Raw genomic sequence first — 21,511 nt, 5'->3', positions numbered from 1 at the left:
CCCATTTCAGGAGCGACTGCCACCGAGACAGATGTGAGTACCACACACACCCACACACACACACACACACACACACACACACACACACACAGACACAGTAAGATCAATGTATTTGAGAAGATGTTGCAACTGAAGACACATGTGATGTTGCAGTGTGAGTGTTAAGATCCTATAAAGCAGATGCAGGTGTGTGTGTGTGTGTTGCATGCACATGTGGTTTTGAGTTTTCCTTTTTGTGTGTGTGTGTGTGTGTGTTGCAGATTAAAAGGTGCTCTGACTTCGCTAAAGTGATGTCTTCTTCTTCGTCGTATAGTTTATGCGATCATGTGAGGAAAAAACAAGTGAAATGAGAGCCGGGCTGACGATTGACAGAATCGTCCTTTAAGCTGTGAGATGTGGACTGTGCAGAAAGAGGATCAGCTCACAGGAGGAAGATGTTCTCAGTACAATATTTGACTCATCATTAACAGAACATGAGGGGGGATGTTGCACTGTTAACTGTTACGGCAGTTGTGTGCAGGAGTTTGTATGTTCTTGTACTGTCTTTGTGAGGACCAGTTTGAGTTTTAAACCTGGCCGGTTCGTCCTCTAATCTCAGGGTTGGTGGTTCGATCCCCGGCTCCTCCTGTCCACATGTTGTAGCGTGTGTGCGTGAGTGAATGAGAGGCAAACTGCAAAGCACTGTGGATAAAAGCAATATATAAAATGCAGTCCATATACACCTTGAGAGTTGTTGAAGTTCCCTGGTCCTCAATTCTTCAAAGGGCTGTTTGATGTTTAAGAATCGGCTTAGGTGAAAGGATAATTCCAGTTTATTGCAGGTTTTTAAATTATAACGTATTCACCAAGTGTGCAGCTGAGATTTGGGAACAAAATAGTCAAGTTTCCACCCCAATTTATTTTGACCGAATGTCCAGAAAATAAAAAATGTTAATTAATGTGCATTTCCATCCGCTGCTGTTCTGTGAATATTAGGAATTGGTTCGTTGAGATAAACAGCTGGTGGAGCTAATTCTCCAGTCGCTGCCAATAAACCATCGCAGAAGAAGAAGAAGAGGACGCAACGAGATGATGTCATTAAAGGAGCTCCGGTCAAAGCTCAAACGATGGAAACCCATGTACTTCGTGTACGTCATCATTTATTGACTAACCAATTTGTTTTTATTAATACACCAACTTTTTCGTTTTTTATAGCATAAAAACACTTTTGCAATATTTCAACTTTTTTTATATGCACAAATTGAAAATGTAGATGGAAAGTAGGTGTTGGCAACTGGATGAATATATTGGTTTGGCTGAGTCCATTGCTGGTTGTGTTTTTTTTTTTGGGGGGGGGGGGGCTAATTAACAAGAATTCAATCTGTAAATAATTAACCTGTTGCTGTCTGATCGATTGGTGCTGAAAAGCAGAACCAGACCAAAAGCTTTAATGGCATAGCTATGTTATCCCCACCTGTTTGTTCATTTGGAGGCTGCAAGCGGAGGCGTCCTTCATCTGACCGCTTCAGACTCTTATTCAAATAGTGTCGACAGCTGTTCAGCCAGCTTATTGATTAGCAAAGATCTCAAGGTGATCTATTTAGTGTAACTGAAGCAGAGTAGCCTATAGGCTGTAATGTTTCAGTAAAATTTGGTTTTCACATTAAAGACCGCAGATGTCAGAGGATAAGGTGAAGACAGATTTATTCGAACATAATATGTGTACACACACACACCTGCACGAATATATTGACAATCGCCAGTTGTTGGGCTGACGATGGCTGGTTGGGAAATGTTGTGCGTAATGGAGATGCACTTACGCAAGTCAAGAAAGCTGTGCAGTCAGACGATTGAACACGTTGGAAACAAACACAGATTATCTTAAACATTTTATTTGGAGGTCAACTGAAAGAGAGCCAACCTTTGCACAAGAAAACAAACTACAATAAGTATGGAGGGTCAAAGTTGAAGCAGGAAGTCGTCTGTAATCTGTGATGGATGTTCGCCTCTGGTACATTATTATGTAACGAGAACACCGATTCTCTACCGTTTACCTCACTATCGTTGTGATAAAAGATTAAATGATTGCTGCCGTGATGATAGCAGTGTTTTGGTGTTTTGGGTTTTTCTCTAGTCTGATGGAGATTTATTGTGTCTCTTCAAGCATTGATCTGGTTTATGACTCTCAGGTCTTTCCTTTGTTGAAAACGGTGCTAACCACGATAAAGATCAGCATCCACTTCAGCCTCCACACTCATTACTTGTGAGTCAAGTTCAAGGTTCTGTTTATTCATCCATAAAATCATGGAAATGTCAGCGCTTACATCCTCACCACCATCCGCGGTCACGGATGAGAAGTAACAGCAGTGTTACAGTTTCTAAAAGTGGTCTGAATGTGGCTGCTAACATTTCAGCAGAGGCTGTGATCATCAGGGTGTGAAGAAATGACCCCGAAACTCTAATGTGTTATTTCACTGCTGTGAGAATGAGTGGAACTGGAAAGCAAAACTGACAAGGAACTCTTTTGCCTGAATGTAATGACTTTTGGTTTTTGTGCTTATTATGTTACGTTCATTTAACTGAGTGAGGAGGGTGAGTCGAGGTTGAGGACTGATTCACTGACAAACTCAATCAATCCCAAAATGCAACAGAAGTCAGAGCAACAAGCACTTTGCATCAACGAAGCAGTAGACAAAGGAAGCAGTAGACAGGTCTGAAATGAGACATGAGACATGATCAGGGGTGTCCAAGACAAGTTTAAGACCCCAGTTAAAAAGTCTCAAAATAACTGTCTCATTTCTGAGCTGGAGTTTGAACATTTGTCTTACCTGGCTTTTGTTGATTCTGTCGTCTGTGTTCATTTTCCTGTGTTGCTAACGTGCACGCCTGAGATCAGAAGGAGTCAGTGAAGGTATCACCACCGATGAATACGTGGTCCTCCCGTGAAAAAATACCCTAAAACGACATTTGTTTACATTCAAGTAGTCTGATTCACCGGATGTAGGCTGACGGGATAAGTCTGCCATTGGCCGACTATTTCAGTCGGCATTCTCCTCCCCTTCCACTCGTCGTGCGTCCTGGGCTCAGCGCCGCCCAAGATGATTATGATTGGTTTAAAGAAATAAGCCAGAGCGTTTTTTTCCCCACTATCCCAGAATGATAATGGGTTGAGCCAGACCTTTCTCCGCAGTGTAGAGATGGGTCTGGCTATGCAAGACTAACGTTCAAGTGACAAATTCCTCTAGCGGCTGTAGGAATTATGACAGGATCAAAGGAGGAAGTCAGGTGACGTCATTATAGAGCAAAGGGAGGGGGTCTTGGTGGATGGACGGATCGTCAAAAGATCACACTTCAGTCACTGTCCGCCATCGTTCCATAACCTTAACCAAGTGGTTATTATTGTAACCTTGATGACGAAGCTCCCCTAACCTTAACAAAGTAATCATTTTAACCCAAAATGCAGCAGAAATCACAGCAGCAAGCACAATTTTTGACTACATTTCCAGAAAATCTGCAAAAGAAAATTAATTAATGTGTGTTTCGAAGCTCAAACGATGGAAAACCATGTGGAGAACATGATGGAAATGTGACATTTCAGTTTCCTATATTAATGTGAGGCTGATTACAGTCTCCTCATCGCTCCACACAGATCTGATGATATCAGCTCTTCACTTTAAGTCACATTCTGAACTTTTCCTCAGCGAAGAATAAAAAACTTTTGTGATATTTTGGCTTTTTTTTTCCTGATGCTTCCACAAATTGAAAATACACAAACAAACTAGCTGGAAATGCACTAATTGATGACAGGCAGCAGTAATCACATCATCCATCCTCTGAAATGAACTGTTAGACGCATCGTTTCCTCCAGCTTCATGAAACGTGATCAGTGGTGTCAGAGTTTTACATTTCAACGGGATGAAAAAAAAAAAGACAAGTTTGTTCTGAGACGTAATTTGTCTGAACAGACAGAAAGACATGAAAAAAGAAACCAGGATGTGGAGGAGATGAAAAGACTTCTACAACAGGAAAGTAAATGGATCTGTTATTTCCAGCCTGATCATCCAGATGGTCCTATTTTAGCTCCTATTTTATTTTTTCCTTTATAATGGAGCAGACAGGTGGTGACTGATGTGTTAGGCGGTGTGTTTAACTGTCATAGCTGTATTTAAAACAATATGTAGTTTCCTGTGTTTAAAAAGTTAATTGTGGGCAGTAATTTTAAATATTTTCCACTCCTGAGCTGCACTTCTGTTACTTGATTTACAAAAAGACCCTTGTCAAGGTCATCTGACAGGAAGAAGTCACGTGATTGGGTCATCAACAGCTCACCTGGATGTAGTTCCTGGTGAAGGTGTGGAGTTCAAAACAAAAAGACAAAATGGAGGTGCGGTGAGTTTTACTGGATTTGTTTTATGCATCCATGACTTAACCAGGAAGTCTCTTGATACCTCACATGTTTTACAATGGAGCTCTGGCCAAAATGAGAGTGAGTTAACATGGAGATACACACAGTTTACAATAACCACATGCAAACCAAAGTGCTTGCAGCATATGTTATTATGTTTATGTAGCCTTCAGCTTCATATTTTAGAACCTACAACCTGTTAGTGTGCCCTGCACTCTTTCACCAAATACTCGAAAACTCAAAAATTCAATATATTTATAGGTCCGGACCTGGCAACATAACACTCAAACTTCCCAGCACTAGGATTAATACTGTAATGGTAAAGTGGTACATGAAGTCATACGTACGTTGTGTTCAGCATGGACCTGTTTTTAATAGCACAGAGTACATTTTCACTGATAGTTTTAGTTTTAACAGTCAATTTAACAATTTAACAGTCTGCCGCAGCCACTCATTGATCTGTAACGCAGTCCATCAATGAGTCAATTGATTACGCCCTTACGATCGAGGATAAATCTTCAAAAACAAAAGCACAGAAAAGTGAGAAAAGTCTCACAACAGGTCACAAACCACACGTAACGGGGATTATTGAGTTCTGCCACAAGCAACCAAAACAACAAACTTTTAGCTTCTGACCAGATGATGACAAAGTTTACCTGACAAACAGGTAAAAACAAACATGAATGGACGGACGGAAGCAGCCAGCCTTTGCTCGGCTCTGGATTTCCAGCCTAACTTTGAATGGCCTGTCCCTGAAAACCAATAACCATGAGGGTGTGAAATTGTCCTGTCATCACTCGCTCTTCCTTCCCTCCTCTCTCATTTTCCCCTTCTCTTTCTCCTCCAACCCCCTCCATCTTTCCCCACCTCTCTCTAAAGATGATGTGTCGTCCAAACAATGCGATGCAATAAGCAAGCAAATAGCTGTAATCACTCAGTCAATGATGCACAATCACCCACTCAGCACGCGGTGGGAGTCCCGGCGACATGGCAGCCTTATCGATCTGTGGGGGGGAGGGGGGGACGATTAAAGGTGCCCCGGCACTTAACAGATGGTGAGTGACGGCGTTCATAAACCTCGCACTAAAAGACTAATGTCCTACAAGCTGCAGCCTGTGTGGAAGCCATAAACAACCCTGCCGCCGACTGTCAGCGCTGTGGGTGGGGAGAGGGGGGATGATGGGAGGCGAAGGGCCAGCTGCTGCCTTACTGAACACAGCTTGTGGGGGGTCCTCTGAGCCGCGCACCGAGCTCTGATGGAGGTCGTGGAGAGACAGACTGCTCTCAGCTTTCAATTACAAAACCCAAATTGGGACTGAACGGTGCAGTCTGACTGGAGAGATGGAGGCAAACAGAAAGCCAGAGAGGGTGGTTTTTTTGTGACTACAAGGACGGCACTTTATGATCTCAACAAAGTCGAGTGTGTTGTCTTAATCTCACAAAATCATTAATGTGCGATCACAGGAGCACCCTTATTTTTCATCACGCTAGCAGCTTTGATCCAGACTGAAATATCTCAACAACTATTGGTGAAGTTTTGTACTTACGTTCATGATCTCCAGAGGATGAATCCTACAGATTTAGTAGATCCCCTGACTTTTCCACTGGCACCACCGTGAGGTTGATATTTGTGGTTTTGAGTGAAATGTCTCAACAACTATTGAATGTTTTTGCCATGAAATTTGGTTCAGACCTTCGTGTTCTCTTCAGGATGAACTGTAATAACTTTGGTGGTCCTCTGACTTTTCGTCTAGTGCCACCATCGGGTCAACATTGTAATTTGTCATGCTAACGCAATAAATTAAGATGGTAAACATGTTAAACATTATACCTGCTAAACATCAGCATGTTAGCATTCTCATTGTAGGCACGTTAACATTAGCATTTAGCTCAAATTTAGCATGGCTGTAGACTCTTGTTATTTTATTGTCCTAACGCTGCTGATATCAGCAGCCCAGCGGGGCTCAGGTGTATGAAAACACCTGTAAAACAGGTGAAACAAAATAACCTCAACTCAGAGTTTCACTTAACTAGCTTTTTCCGACCATGGACGCTAACTGGCCAGCATCACCAAGCTAGGAGGTCCTCGCATCTCCGAAAATGTCACATTTTCAAGTAGACATCATTTTGATACAATCAACAACATATGTTAAATTGTCTAGTCCAGGTTTACATACATAGGTCAGCTCCCAAATCATTCTCAATAAAATGGGCAGAGCAACAATATTTCCAGGCATTTGAACCGCACTTAAAAGTGGACTTGGCACTGGAAAAGGACGTGGGTCGTGACTGATGACGTTTCATAAGAAGAGAAGAAGAAAGATGTAGACAGTAGTTTCCAGAACTTTACAAACTAACACGAAGAAAACTACAGTCGAAATGTAACGAATGGTGTAACTGTGTGTAGCAGGTGAGCTGTTTTTCATCTTGTGTAACAGGACAAATGATGGCAGCAGCAAGAATATATTCTTCACTTGAGCGAGAGAGAGCTTTTATAGAGCTTGTATCAGATCCATCAGTTAATCAGAGGAATGTTTCCCACAACCTTCTGCTGATCAATACGACTTGCCTCTGCTGCAGATCAATGAGCCCCTCAGTTTATACAGAGTACGGATATAACACTGTCTGACACTATATATAAATAGTACCAGAGCAAAAAGCCTCCCCTGTGATGGTGAGGTACAAGAAACAACATACATAGATCACCATCTCTGCAGCACTACGGCGCTTTTTAGCCTCTGTCTAGCTTCTGGTTTTGGTTTAGATGGTGGAGACCAAACCAGAGCTAAAAGGAGAGTGAATGTTGGACTAAACACGTGTGTCTGCTAGATGTGTAAACGTCTGCTGGATGTGTAAACAAGCAACTGTTTGCTAACATCTTAGCCAGAACAACTCAAAAAGGCAATAATATGTCAGGGCTGTGAGTCTGTCAGCTTGTTTTGGAGTTATACAGCCCCCTAGTGGTCAAAAGTAATTGATGCAACTTTAAACCTTTTGAACGACAAGTATATCTTGTACTTAACTCCAAAATGCCTTGTTTGTATCTGAGTTTGCGAGTTTGAGTCTGCGTGTTGCAAGGCCATCGTCGCTGCATCCCGGGCTGTGATTGGTTGAAAGAAACACAAACAAGGCTCGAGATCAGAAGGAGTCAGTGAAGGTATCGCCACCGATGAATATGTGGTCCTCCCATGAAAAAATACCCTAAAACGACATTTGTTTACATTCAAGTAGTCTGACTCACCGGATGTAGGCTGTCGGGATAAGTCTGCCATTGGCCGACTATTTCAGTCGGCATTCTCCTCCCCTTCCACTCGTCGTGCGTCCTGGGCTCAGCACCGCCCAAGATGATTATGATTGGTTTAAAGAAATAAGCCAGAGCGTTTTTTCCCCCTCTATCTCAGAATGATAATGGTTGTGTGGAGATAGGTCTGGCTATGAGAGACTACTCTCAGGCTGACGGACAGCTACATATTTGTTGTTTAAAGGAGGGAAGCATCATGAATGTGAGAGGAAATGAATCCCAGTCTGACAGATGGAGGCCAATTAGACTCTCAGGCCGCTCGTTAAGGTGGCCGGCTGAGCCCGCTGGGTCTGTGTGTGTGTGTTTGTTGCCCTATTCATTTAGTTTTGTGAGTTGTGTAAGCCACAAGGGTTTATGGAAGTTGTTTGTTTACTGTGCAGTAGTGTGTGTGTGCCTGCTGCAGGGTCAGACTGTGTTACCTGTCCACCTTCATCGCCGTCTCCCTCGAGTCAGGTGGTGAGACACCCGGCGTCAGTCAGCGTCTAACCTGATCTGACGGTTTGTTTTTGTTTTTCAGACACCGGGATGAACGGCGAGCTGAGAGCCGGTCGCTCCACGACAGCCAAGAGAGGAAGCAGCGCCCCCGACAGGTGAGTCCGCGTCGCTGCACTGTATGTCCATGGCTCAGGTGGTGGAGCCGGTGGAGGAGGGCAGGACGGAGCAGCAGGTCCAGCAGCTTTAGTTGCCTGTATCGTTCTTCAGAACTGCTTGTCAGATGGTCGACTAGCTTTGGAGAGCTTTCCAACTCTGTCCGGGAATTTTTCTCAATCTTTCACACTGACGATACGCTATGATTGGTCAGCTGTGTGGAGGTGAGGAAGTAAGCTGGGTTTGAACTTCCCTCTCAAGCTCTCTTTTTTTTATTCTTACACTTTTCCTGTCACTTTTCTGTGTGAAAAAGGAGAGACTGTGGTCCCCATATTTATATTGTATCATGTCTCCACCGTCTCGGCCAGCTATTATTATTATTATTATTGTTGTTATTATTATTATTGTAGCATTGGATTCTTTTCCCTCATACATTCCTCATAATTTTAATGTATTTTTAATTATGTTGAGGTTTGAACTGTTGGTTGGACAAAACAAGCATGTGAAGGTGTCACTTTGGACTCTTCTGAATTATACACACCAAATATTTATTATTAATGCATTAGTAATAATAATCTAACGATATATAATAACAGTCACAGAGGACATTTTTCTGCATCGACTACTTTTACTTTTAATACTTAAGTACATTTTCCTGATTATACTTGCATACATTTACTCAAGACACATTGTCAGTGCAGTAATGGAGTATTTTTACAGTGTGGTATTAGTACTTTTACTTAAGTAAAGGGTCTGATCTCCACCGCTGAAAATTTGGTTTTATTTCATGAAAATCTTAAGGATTATGATTTTAAATGCAGTGAGAGAGACTCACCTGTAAAACACTAATGACACGCAAATGGAAATATACCACATATGTTTGTGGCAGAATGCGTCACATCTGCACTCAAAAATGGCGCAAAGTTGTTGAATTCAAGATGCTATATTTCTATTAATATTTAGAGATATTTTGCCAACATTTAGTGTTTTATAAGAATACTGAACACACACTTTGAACAGTAGTACTCTTCAGTGCTGGTTGTTTGTCTGAGGTTCTGCTGTTGGTGCTTGTGTGAAGCTGACAGTGAGTGACGGTCCAGCTGTCCCCAGCTTTAACCTCATTCTCTGTTTACATGGAAACTAAAGCCAAACTGTCCTCCAAATCCCACTGTCGCCCGCCGCTGGACGGATTAAAGCCGGGACGAACACGACTCTGCGCCGGCCAGAGCTGGGATTTACGGCCAGGCAGCACACAGCCAGCCCCACTGAGACTGTTGAGGGTCCTTGGAGAGAACCAGTGGGAACAGTTCCCTCTGCATGGACCAGCGCTGCGGCTCTGTGAGGGAACAGGCTGAAATAAGCTTCAATTCTTTGCCATTATTGCCATTATTGTGAGAAACCGACATGAAGTGGTACACGTGGTATTTCAGTAATTTGATGTTACATTTTTTTCCCTCCCTGCACTGTGTTGAGAAATATTGAGACTGCAGAGGATTTTTTTTTTTTCTCAGAGCATTATGGGCACAAATTCGGGAGGCTCATCGAGCTACTCATTGTACAGAGAAGGAGAGAGCTGAAATCCATCAGAAGAGTCAAATCTGATAAGAGAAACAGATGGATGACGTGTGAACACGTCCCATCAGGATTGTTTTGTTTCAACAGGCTGATTACAAACTTGCTTGGGATGCTAACGTGTTACCTTTTCCAGAGATAACTAGATCAATTGTGCCAAGTGAAACACAGAAATACTTACATCACATGTCTCCAGGCAATTCTAGTCCAACAACACTAAAAGATTGAAGTCGTGTGAATCTTTAATGTGTTGAAGAGACTGTAGAAGTCTTATCAGGTCCTAAATGTCTTTGGTTGTGAAGTTTGAAGGCGAGTAGATGAGCTTTTCCCTTCAAGGAAACTTGATCTGACTTTGATGAAACTTGGGACGACATGTATAAGTTTCCTCTTGTTACTTGTAATTTTCCCCCCCTTTGTTACTTGTGAATACTTTTGTCATTGATAAATGTTGGATCCTCACTGAGATGCTGGATGTCTTCAGGCGACTTCTCTGCTGCTCAGAGCAGGTTTAGTGTCGTTAGTTTTGATTAGGAGACAGAGAAGGAGGCCGAACCCATCTGGAACACAACCTGGTGTGTTCAAATGGGGAAATACTGCAGAAAACACACACACACACACACACACACACACACACACACACACACACACACACACACACACACACAGACTGATGAGAAGAGGTGTGTGTGTGGAAGGTGGTAAAGATAGCAAATGTTCATGCCAATATCACTTCATTATGTTTGCATGTTGTGTAGAAACATTTCGTTGTAAATCATCAAGATGAAAATATCCTGTGACTGTGCTGCAGGGACACTGTTAGTGGGAGGCAGGCTAATGGTCAGACTGGATGCACTGGGATGCTTCCTGGTTAAGGGTGGGACAAAATATCAATAATGTGACATATTTGATACTTTATTGATTCAGTATTATAACAGTTTTTTTGTTCGCGGTGAGTGTTTTTTAAAAAAGCTCAAACTGTCTGCATGTAGGTCTGTAAAACAAGAAATATGAGTGTTCAAGTATTGTCTTTTCTTACAAAATGTTATTTATATTGCAGAATCACTGCAATCACCGTACCATGACGCTGTCGTTACCGCAGGTTAAATATCTGGATGGTATCGTCTCATGATTTACCCTTCGATTCCCCGCTCCGTCCCTGATCCTCCACAGCTTCGTCTCTCAGGCTGTAGCCCTCAGAGAGCCGTCGGTCGCCCCGTCCTGCATTTTAAATCACTTCTCTCCTCGCAGACGTCCTTTTAAGTTTTTAAAGAGACGTTTTTTAAAGCAGCGCCTGCATCGCTCTGACTGACTCTGAGCTTCAGAGACAGAGACTCCGGGGAAACTCTGAGGTCTGATCTGAGGTGAAGGAAACAGAGCTGTGTGGGTGTGTGTGTTAAGCAGCTCTGAGAAAAACATCATTCCCTCCAGTCTGTCTCCCCTCTGGAATCACTGTGTTGGCTTAAAGCTTCCACCGGCTGCTTGAAGTTTGTTAATTGATTAGATTGTCGTTAATCAGATGAGATGAAGGTGTCATGGCACACTACACACCAATAGTGGTGTTAGAGGAAGATGAGGAATCAGGAGGAGTTACTTGTGTTGGGAAGAAGTGAACAAATGTCACATTAGAGAACAAAGGAAGCAAGTAAATAAAGTTTGTGTCTACATGCCGGGGTGTCGTGATGCGCCTCGAATGCTGCATTAATTGTCTTCTTCAATGTCACAATGAGCTGATAATTGATCTTGATCACATTCCCGATGCTCGCGTCTCTCGGCTGTTGGATTATTTTACCTGCCAGTAGTCACGTTTCCATCCAAATGTTGCACAAATTTTAACTGAATTTCCAGAAAGTCATCAAAAGAAAATGTGTGTTAATCCACTTCTCCACTCCTTCCATCCACATGTTAGTAATATGCTGTGAATATTAGGAGGTGGGCGCAGCAATATAAACAATTTTCTTGTCGAGTGCCATTAAAGCATTAAAGAAGAAGAGAGCTCCGGTCAAAGTTCAAACGCTCCACACAGATCTGATGTTTTCAGCTCTTCACTTTAAGTCACATGCTTTTCCTCCTCAGCCAAGCGTAAAAACTTTTTTTGCTATATTTTTGCATTTCCGGGCGTTTCCACATTTTCAAGTTGAAAATGCTCATAAAAACAGGTGAATGGAAACACAATGACACATTTTTTGATGATGAAGAAAGTGGCAAAAGACCACAGCAGAGGAGAAATATAAACTTAACTGGAGCTACCTCAGTCTCACTAACGCAGATGCAATAAGCCAAAGTCAAACTGAAATAGACTAAAAACAAATGACTCTGTTGTGTTTCAGTCTCTCTCTGCATGTGTTTGTTTAGTTGCAGTCAGTGTGAAGTGAAGGTGTTTGTCATCATGTTGGATGATCTGTGTCAGAGTCCAGCAGCTGTTAGTTCAACATGACATGATGTCTTCAGTCAGAGCTGCGGTCCTGCTGAGCGCACACACACACACACACACACACACACACACACACACACACACACACACACACACACACACACACACACACACACAGAGGCATTGTTGTGTAATTATGCAACTCCTCTCCAGGGCTTCACTAAATCACTCCAGTATGATCGATGGCTGCATCCTCACTGTGTTTGGTATGCATACAGACACACAAACACGCTTGTAAGTCTATACTTGTGAGGACCCTCATTCAGTGCGTTTACATGCGCTTAAGCAACAAGAGGATAAGATAATTTCTTTGTCAGGTAAACAAGAAACCTGGTTTCTCCAGGTAGATTTCTCCTGGAGAACGCGGACAGGGAAAGTAACAGCTGTTGATGAATGACAAGAGAGATCATTTCACGTTATGATGCCTCTTCGTATTTAATTCCATCTGAAGTCTGACTAAAACTGAGACTAATACAAAAGAAACATTTGAATATTTGTTAAGCTCCAACAAGACACACACCAAAACAATAAATGCATAAATCAGGACTTCAGGACAGACACAGCGTCTTCTAATACTACTACAGTTAAAATAAGAAAGTCATGCTTCCAAAATAAGGTCATTGGAAGAAATCTGATTCCTGGCCTGCTGCATGTGTACACAGATTTACAGTAATCAGGTTACTACAGTGCATGTAAGCACGGTCCCCCATTATCCACGTAACCTGGTTTCTCTGAGTAACCTGGTTACTCTGGTGACAAAATACACCTGAACCTGAACCTAATCCTGCCCCAAACCCTCAAACCAAGTCATAGTCCTCAAACAGACTTCAAGACCAGACAAAATGTTGTTACTTTCCAAAAATGTCGTCATTGTCAGGGTGTCAGGGTAAAACTCAAATTGGTCCTCATAATGATATAAGTGTCAGACCACACACACACACACACACACATGCAGTTTGGACGGTCTGGTCCTGCCTGAGCGGTTTGTCTCTCATCAGCCCCGGGGATCTGAGGACGGCTGCTGTCCAGTCGGCTGCTCAGCATCCAAACACACAACAAGAGGGAGTCATCCCGATGTCACTGAGTGACCTTTGACCTTTACATCACCGTTTGGCTGCAGCAGTGAATGAATACGGTGTCTGAAAAGACAAATAAAAAGCTTCAGAGACATAAGCAGGGTGAACTTTAACCACAGTGTTCTACTACTGCTACTACAGGTACTATCAGCATCAGTAGTAATTATATACTGTATGTATTTTATATGTATAATAGACTACTATATATATATGATAATACTTCTGCTACTACCACAACCGCACCGAGACCATTTCCTGTAAAGGGTCTCGTGTGGTTGTTTTGATCTTCACTCCCGAGTTCACATATTAATTCACAGATAAGTGGGAACACGATCCAACTTCCCTCCGACCCTCCTACGAGTCTGAGCTAAATGGCTTCCGCAGCCAGGTGCGCTTTGCATTCTGGGATGAGCAACATCAGCAGCTGCTAGCAGCTAGCCAGAGGATGAATCGATGTCTAACCTGGACTAGCAACGAAGTGCGTTACCTGATATTGATATTTGGGAAGATGTACTACATCGTTTAAAACACTGAAGCCGATCCGGCTTTCACCACTTCTACTATTGCTTTGTGTCATCAGGGAGAAGTAGACATTGTACTGCCCCTCGTTACTGCAACTTTCATGACCTTTAGTTTTATGACGTAGAGGATACAAGTGAGTTGAAGGTCATGAATGACTCACATCGTCTGAGATGGTCATTTGAAAATGAGACCTTCAGATTTTTTAGTAAATACATGGGAGTTCAGGAAGAAAACTTTAAAACCTTAAAATTAGAAAGGCTTGGATGCTGTTGATTTTGTGACTGATTTGTTGTACTGTAAATACAGATATAATACTGCTAAAACCACCACAACAGCTACAGCTCCACCAGCTGTTTGCCTTATATTATTGGATGTTATTTTTGTGTCTTGTTTCTGTTGCTGAAGTCGAAGAGGAGCAACATCACCAAAGCTGCCTCCGACGCGCACGGCATGCTGGGACGCCCGCAGGTTGCTTCCCACTGAATCCGTGTGAATCAGCGTTTAATTAACTGATGGGGAAGCTTCACCGACTCCCAGCAGGTTTCAGTTTGTACAGGTTTCACATTGATCTGTGGGTTTGTTAGAGTTGGACTCTCCGACTGCATAAACGGTGTTTTTACCACCTTGTGATTAACTTCACATCCACTGAGTGAGGAGGCAGAGGAATCAAAGGAGAGACAGAGGACGAGGGAGAGATCGAGAGAGATAAGGTTTTTATGGGACAGAGAGAGAGAGAGAGAGAGCACTGTGCAGAACACTGTAATTATGTCTTCTTGTCCCTCGATCGCCCTGCTGAGATGAGCGTTTAGTGGAAAGAGATGAATCAGCGTTTCCTTTGAGGAGAAAAATAACAGCTCGATAAAGAGGCCGCACAAAAAAAACAAGAAAACAAAAACCATTTAACCCACCACACACTCACATACACACACACACACACACACACACACACACACACACACACACACACAGAGGGAAGGTAAACCGAGAGAAAACCAAACAGCCTCCTAGTTTAAATGTAAATGTCGCCTTTGAAGCTGTGATGGCGGCTGCTGTTTTCCCTGTTTCACCTCATCAACTCTGAAATGACCGAACGTGTTTACCGGCAGTTGCAAAACATGCTATTTAAATATAATTAAGATAATAATGCAGATAAAGGTTGTTCCAGCAGATGCACCGCACTATTGTTGTTTTGCTCTTATTTGGAGCTCAGAGTCGTCCTGTTTTGTAGAATGTGTACGGTTTCTTCATTGTGTTTATTTACAGATAAAATATGTTTTAACTCTATTTGTCCGATCTCAAATAAGGTGAACTCAGTATAATAAATCTTTATGTATAATTGTACAAGTACAGTAAAATTAGAACTAAGGCTATGATCAGTCTGGATGCCTTAAAAGTGCTTTTATTTAAACAGGAAAATGCCTCAAAAAGATTATGAAATGTTTTCCCATTACATTTTCTCCTCGATGTTACTGAACATAGAAACACGGGACTCTCTTGGATAATGCAATACTACAATACCCATGAGTCTCGGCTGCCGTTGCTATGGAGAAGAAGCAAGTCAGAGGCGCGAATCAGAGCTGTAGCAAATTCAAACTACGTCGTCGTTGCAGTTAAGAACAAAACACGACACCACAGTTACTGAATTCATCTAAAATTGACCCAAAATTTAAAAGTGAATTGATTTTAAATGCATGTAACTGAAATTTAAAATCACTGATTCTGGCTGAAATGCACCTTGGGAGTCGTAGTTAACTTATAGTTTTTATGTCCACAGTCTTGTAGGTTGACTTTTTATCAAAGAACCAAATCTTGTTGTTCATGTTTGTGTTGATGATTTAGAGTTTCATGTCCATCCAAGCAGTAGAAGAGCTGTGAGTCACGTAAAAAATGGTCTATGGGAAAACCAGGAACCAGGTGCACCCGAAATAGCTCCTCCCAAATTTGGGTTTAATTGCCTCGAACAACAGACTTTGGCTGACGTGAGGCGTCCATGTTTGTTTGCTTTTACATGCTTTTACATATTATCAAGCACGAGGTCGAATACATCAGAGGTTCCGAGTTGTAACTACAACTTAGATGTTGACATGAGCGGTATTTAAAGGGCAGAAACTGGTAATTGCAGTAACATTATGTGGCTTAAGTTCTCACCTCCAGATATCCACAGTCTCCGTGGACCTCAGAGCTGACTGCAGCCTGCGGTCACCTCCTGACCCGAGCTGAGGTGGCAGGAACACGGCTGAACGGCCCATTAACCGCCGTCTCACCACGGCACGCTACAGTACGCCGCCGCTGATTTATGACACTGCAGCAGGCTGGTGAGGGTGAGCGGTAAATCAGAATAAATGGATATGGCGATGGAAGGTGTGTGTGTGTGTGTGTGTGTGTGTGCCTGAGGAGGAGGAACACAACTGCTGCGAGGAAGACGAAACCAAACTGCTTGGCGTGGTCTCACCTGCCGCCAGACACTCACCCTGCAAGGCATGAATATGAATATGTATGAACACACACACACACACTTACTGAGGTACTGAGGCTGCATGCTATCATTAGTGTTGGAGGGGGTGAGCGTTAAGTAGCAGCTATATAAATGCAAATTCCTCATCATTTCCTCGCCGTGTCTCCTCTCATTGTGCTGCGTTTCAGCTCAGCTCAGCCATGTTTACTCCTCCGCTCACCTCGTGAACGCTCGGCTCTCCCCTCTGCTCACCTCCACTTTTTGTCTGACACCTTGTTAGGCTGCTTCCTCCGCCAGATTCCTGCTGCTGAGAAGAGACAGAGAAAAAAAAACACACACACACACACAAGGCAGACTTCTCACATCGCTCGCTGCACAATAAAGAAAGGATATTTGAACAGATCATTGATTTCTCCCTCTCCACTAAAGCTCTCTCTAAATGTGTTTGTCCGCGGTGTTTATTGACGTTCTCTGCTGCCGTGTAATTATTCCCATCAAGAGAACAGCCACTGAGTTCTCTAAGAACACCATTAGGGTCTGCAGCAGTACAGCGCCGAGCAGAGGCCTTATTAACACCTGAAAGGACTTCTTCACTGTGATTGTGAACGCAATACTGACGCAACTTCACAGCTAAAGTATTAAGTACTTGTACTTTACATGAGTTTTTCCATATATGTTACTTTAAACTTCTACCCCACTTTACTTCAGAGGGAATTATTGTACTTTTTACTCCACAAAAAAGAAACTAAAAGAAACCAGAGTTTCCTTTATATACCCATAGTGCAATTCATTAACCATCTTTTCTTTCATTTTATTTCTGGCTAAAATAGTCAAGTCAAGTACATTTTATTCATATAGTCCAATATCACAACTTTGCCTCATAATATATGACACCCTCTGTCCTTAGACCCTCTCCCAGGACGGACAGACAGGAAATATATGTTGTGTGTAAAGGGTAGACTAACGAAGTAAAAGTAAAGTAAAATAATAATCCACAGGGATAAATCAGGGTCTGCTAATAACAGATACTTTTAATAGTTCACTGATAAAATACTCCAGATAATTAGATTGTTACTGTGTTTTTGTTGTTGGAGGTGTCATGTGTTTATTTGACTGCAGTGCCCTCTGTAGATGATGCGTCTGTTAATGTTTTTATGAAATTATGGTTTAACATAAACCAGTTCTTTCAGATCAGGTGTTTATCTGTCAAGAAATGCAAATTTTATGATGCACCTGTGCAAACCTTACTGCTGCTCCCAAATGCATAATTTCTGTCACCTTTAATGTAATTTGATTTCTGCTTTTGACCCTGCAAACATGCCCTCAAGAGCAGTACTGAAATCTGGACCTGGGCCTGGAATTAGCTCCTTGTGGCCTGAGGCTGATCTGTCCTCCAAATCTGAGGGAAAGCTGTCGTTAAGTTTGTGAGAAATCCTGCTGACAGACAGACAGCAGCTTAACATCTGTCGCAGAGGTGATGAAATGTCCCCCGAAATGACCAAAATACTCCAAAAACCAGGGAAAAAGAGGTAAACCCGCTGAATAGAGGCTTTCTGTTTCTAATGCTGCAGACTGATTGGATGGATTTTAATAATTGAATCAGGAGCAGGTCCAGCTGTGATGTTTTTCATGGAATTAAACCCCTATTTATTTATGTGGTATTACCTCAGATCCTCCTGTAACCGCAGAGGTCATGTGAATTTGTCACAATCTGGAGAGCAAACAGGCCATCACAAATGATTTCACCCAACACAGGCTGTCTGATGAGGACCATCTTATTCATCTGTCTGAATCAGAATAATTTTTTTTGTTTTCTTGTTGGTATGTTTTTATTTTTATCTCCTTACTTACTGTCCAAAAGCTTAAAGCAACATTGTGCTTTACTACAGCCTCACTGAGCTGCTAACGTGGCTCTAGACTCAGATAATGAAATACGAGTCCTGTTTGAGTAACAGATCGGCAACTATTTTATCTTTTCTCGCGACAATTGCGAGATAAACAGTAGAAATACCAGGAATTTGCGCTTGCATGTATGTGAGTGGCCCATGCAGCACCTTGTTGGATGACAGTGCGGCAATAGTTGAGCCTGGTTCAACTTCCGGTAATCAAGCCGGCATTGTGTTTCCTTCAAAATAAATTTGTGGTTGCAAGTTAGTTGTATGTAATAGAGCTCTACAGAGACTGTATCTGTTCAACCAACAAAATGATCTGTCTCTGTATTCGGTTAAACGACTGGAAATGGGCGTGGTTTATGTGTTTCCATCGCATTATTTGTGCTTTCCCCCGAATAACGTTATTTGGATTGTTATACATCTCTAGTATATAAAGGGGACAGGGTGGACGGTTTTATGTATGAGTGTCTTTTATGCTGTTAGTTTTTATATGTGTTTGACTTTTTATGCCGTCTCCCTGCAATGAAAGGACTTTATGCTCCTTGCTTGAAAAGTGCTCGCCAATAAAATAAAATGCGCTTATCATTATTGGTAAATTATTATGGACGCTGCAGAGAAATGTATCATTTAGAGCTTTGACAGTATGTTGGATCAGCCTTTGTGTTCAGAGTAACCTAACACTAAATACATTTTTTAGGTTGTGCAAGTGACTGTACACGTAACGCATCGATTGATCCTGGTCCCATTTTGACCACTCCAAAAATCTGTGAACCCCCATGTGAATCAGGCTTTACTCTCTGCCTGTCTGGAGAAAATGGGTTTTGAAAATGCAATAACTTTAAACGTACCCACTCAAATAAGATCAAAGTGAAACGACATCTTCATTGAACTCGTACAACAGGAGGCCTTTCCAATGCGGGTGGAGCTGCTGTGTAATTAGTCAGGTGAATTCAAATCAATTGATTTGGAGAAAAGCTCCAGCAGCCCTCAGCAGCAACGAGGAGGAAAGAAAAGGGACGTAAAAGTGAGAGTGTGTTAATTTTAAACTGTACCACAGTGGACCTGAGCCCAGACTGTTGTACATAAAATCCAAAACAGCCTGAAGGACATTTTTTACTGGGTTTATGAGGACCTCAGTAGCCGCTTGTATCGCTTGTTATGTGCCTATAATCACAGCGAGGAGGGTCCTCTCAGGTGGTGCTGCTGCTGTAATATCAGACCTAATTACACAGATAAACCAGCAGTGTGAGCCATAAAAGAGTCATTTAGTGTGATCTGGCTCCGAGGATCAATAGTCATGTTTAAAGGTTTGCTCCTACACAGCTCAATAGGAAACGCACGACTGAGCCTGAAGCTCTGAGTGGGTCTCGGATCGATACCGTCGTTAAACGCTGATTAATACCCATCACAGCTGATGAAGATGAATGATGGCAGCAGTAGGAGCGATGATACGACTGCTTACAAAACAGTGGAAGGATAATTTGGCACCGAATCACCTCTTTCTCTGTCAGAGTCATTACCTTTTTCTCTGTCTCTACCTTCATCTGTCCATCCCTCTATCTCCTTCTGGCTTCTCTTTATTAGTCTGAGTCCTCAGTTAAAGAGGCTAGTCGCTGTGTGTGTGTGTGTGTGTGTGTGTTAGGTGGTTATTGATTCCTTCTCCTCAGTGGATAAATAGTGCCACACTTTGGAGTTCAGTCTCCATCTCTCTTTCATTATCAGTCCAGCTGAGAAAAGGACAGTTTCTTCTTCTTCTGTCTTTAGAAGTTGTATCCATAAAGGTATATTTACATAGCATGAGACTCTGATACATCGAGCTAAGATATGAAGACTGTCCTCCGCAGGAAAAACAGCATTTGTTGTTTGTTCAAATGCCTAAAATGACCGATCGCCGTTATCGCCCCTGAAACGTTGCTGATTTGAAGCATCAGCCGAGGACCAACCAGTTCAAACATTATGTTGTTAGGAGTGGTTGAATGTAACTAAGTACATTTACTCAAGTACTTGTACTTTACTGGAGTATTTACATTTTCTGCTACTTTATACTTCTACTCCACTATATTTCAGAGGGAAAGATTGTGCTTCTTACTCTTATTCTGTTGACACACAAGACTCTCCAAATATAACTGATAAATGATGACGTATTAATGTAGACTACTGGAAGATACCCATCAGTATATAAAGTGGTTGAAATCAGCTCCATCTTTACCAGCTGCATCATTAAAGTGATGCACATAAAATATCAGTATTTATAATCCTATAATAAAGTACTTTTGGTACTTTAAGTGCATTTTGACGCTAATACTTTTGTACTTTTACTTGCGTAACGTTTTGAATGCAGGGCTTTTACTTGTATCAGAGTATTTTTCACTGTGGAATTACTAATATAACATTAAAGCCCCCATATTATGCTCATTTCAACTCTTTATTTTTATTCTGGGATTCCACTAGAGTAGCTTTGCATGATTCACAGTTCAAAAAAGTCCTTATTTATCTTCTACTGGCCTTTCGTGCGGCCCCTCAGTTCACCGTCTGTCTGAAACGAGCCGTTTTAGACAAACTGAACAACCTCCTAAAACCTCAAGAGTCGTCCTGAGCAGAGAGGTCGAATAACTCAGACAGACTGAGCGGGTGGATGAGCGTCCCTGTACTTGGTGGTCGTGCTGTGATTGGAGCAGATGACCTGCTGGGGGCGTGGCTGAGAGCGGTGACTGTATAGTTGTGACATCACAACCTTACGGAAGTCCCAACGCCTCGTTTGAAGACACAACGTCTGAATACAGGCTGTGTGCATTTCTCCGTGAACTGAGCGTTTTGATACTTTCACAGTATTTATACAGCACCTAGAGCTGCTTTATAATCAAACAAGACATGGAAATCTCACTTTCTAGAATATGGGACCTTTAAGTAAAAGATCTGAGTACTTCTTCCACCACCGGTTGTCGGTCGAAGCATGTGTCAGACTTTTGCTGTGTCATTGTACACAAAGCAAAAGAACACCAGGCTACAAAGTCTTTGCTATTGTCTCTACCTGACTCTGACCTAACTTTAATGGAAATATAATGTAACGTTCCCTTTTCTCCTGTTTTTGTTTGTGTTGATAGGGATTCAGGTTTAGGATTGTAACTTTTCTTTTTGGGTAGTTCATTTAGTGTTGTGATTTTATTTCTACTCGGGGCTGGTGGGTTTGTGATTTTGGCTTTCTCTTTGATGTTACATTCCAGCTTCTATATCTAAAAAATAAAAGATTGACATACTGAACAAATTGACAACTCATATTCAACACTAGT

The 21,511-nt window shown here is 42.1% G+C and overlaps 1 protein-coding gene across 1 annotated transcript in view; it reads left to right on the top strand.

The window, feature by feature from the left end:
- The first annotated feature begins 5,371 nt into the window (after positions 1 to 5,371).
- The window catches only part of LOC139286229 (RNA-binding Raly-like protein), a 35,284-nt gene continuing 19,144 nt past the window's right edge, over positions 5,372 to 21,511 (top strand). The window contains exons 1-3 of the mRNA XM_070906967.1: positions 5,372 to 5,439; positions 8,089 to 8,141; positions 8,203 to 8,275. Coding sequence (XP_070763068.1) covers positions 5,372 to 5,439; positions 8,089 to 8,141; positions 8,203 to 8,275 — 194 coding nt within the window. The remainder of the gene's footprint in view (positions 5,440 to 8,088; positions 8,142 to 8,202; positions 8,276 to 21,511) is intronic.

This window comes from Enoplosus armatus, chromosome 6, assembly GCF_043641665.1.
Source record: "Enoplosus armatus isolate fEnoArm2 chromosome 6, fEnoArm2.hap1, whole genome shotgun sequence".
In the NCBI taxonomy this organism is placed as follows: Eukaryota; Metazoa; Chordata; class Actinopteri; order Centrarchiformes; family Enoplosidae; genus Enoplosus; species Enoplosus armatus.
The sequence above is the reverse complement of the archived record's forward strand: the minus strand, read 5'-3'. Positions and strand labels throughout refer to the sequence as shown.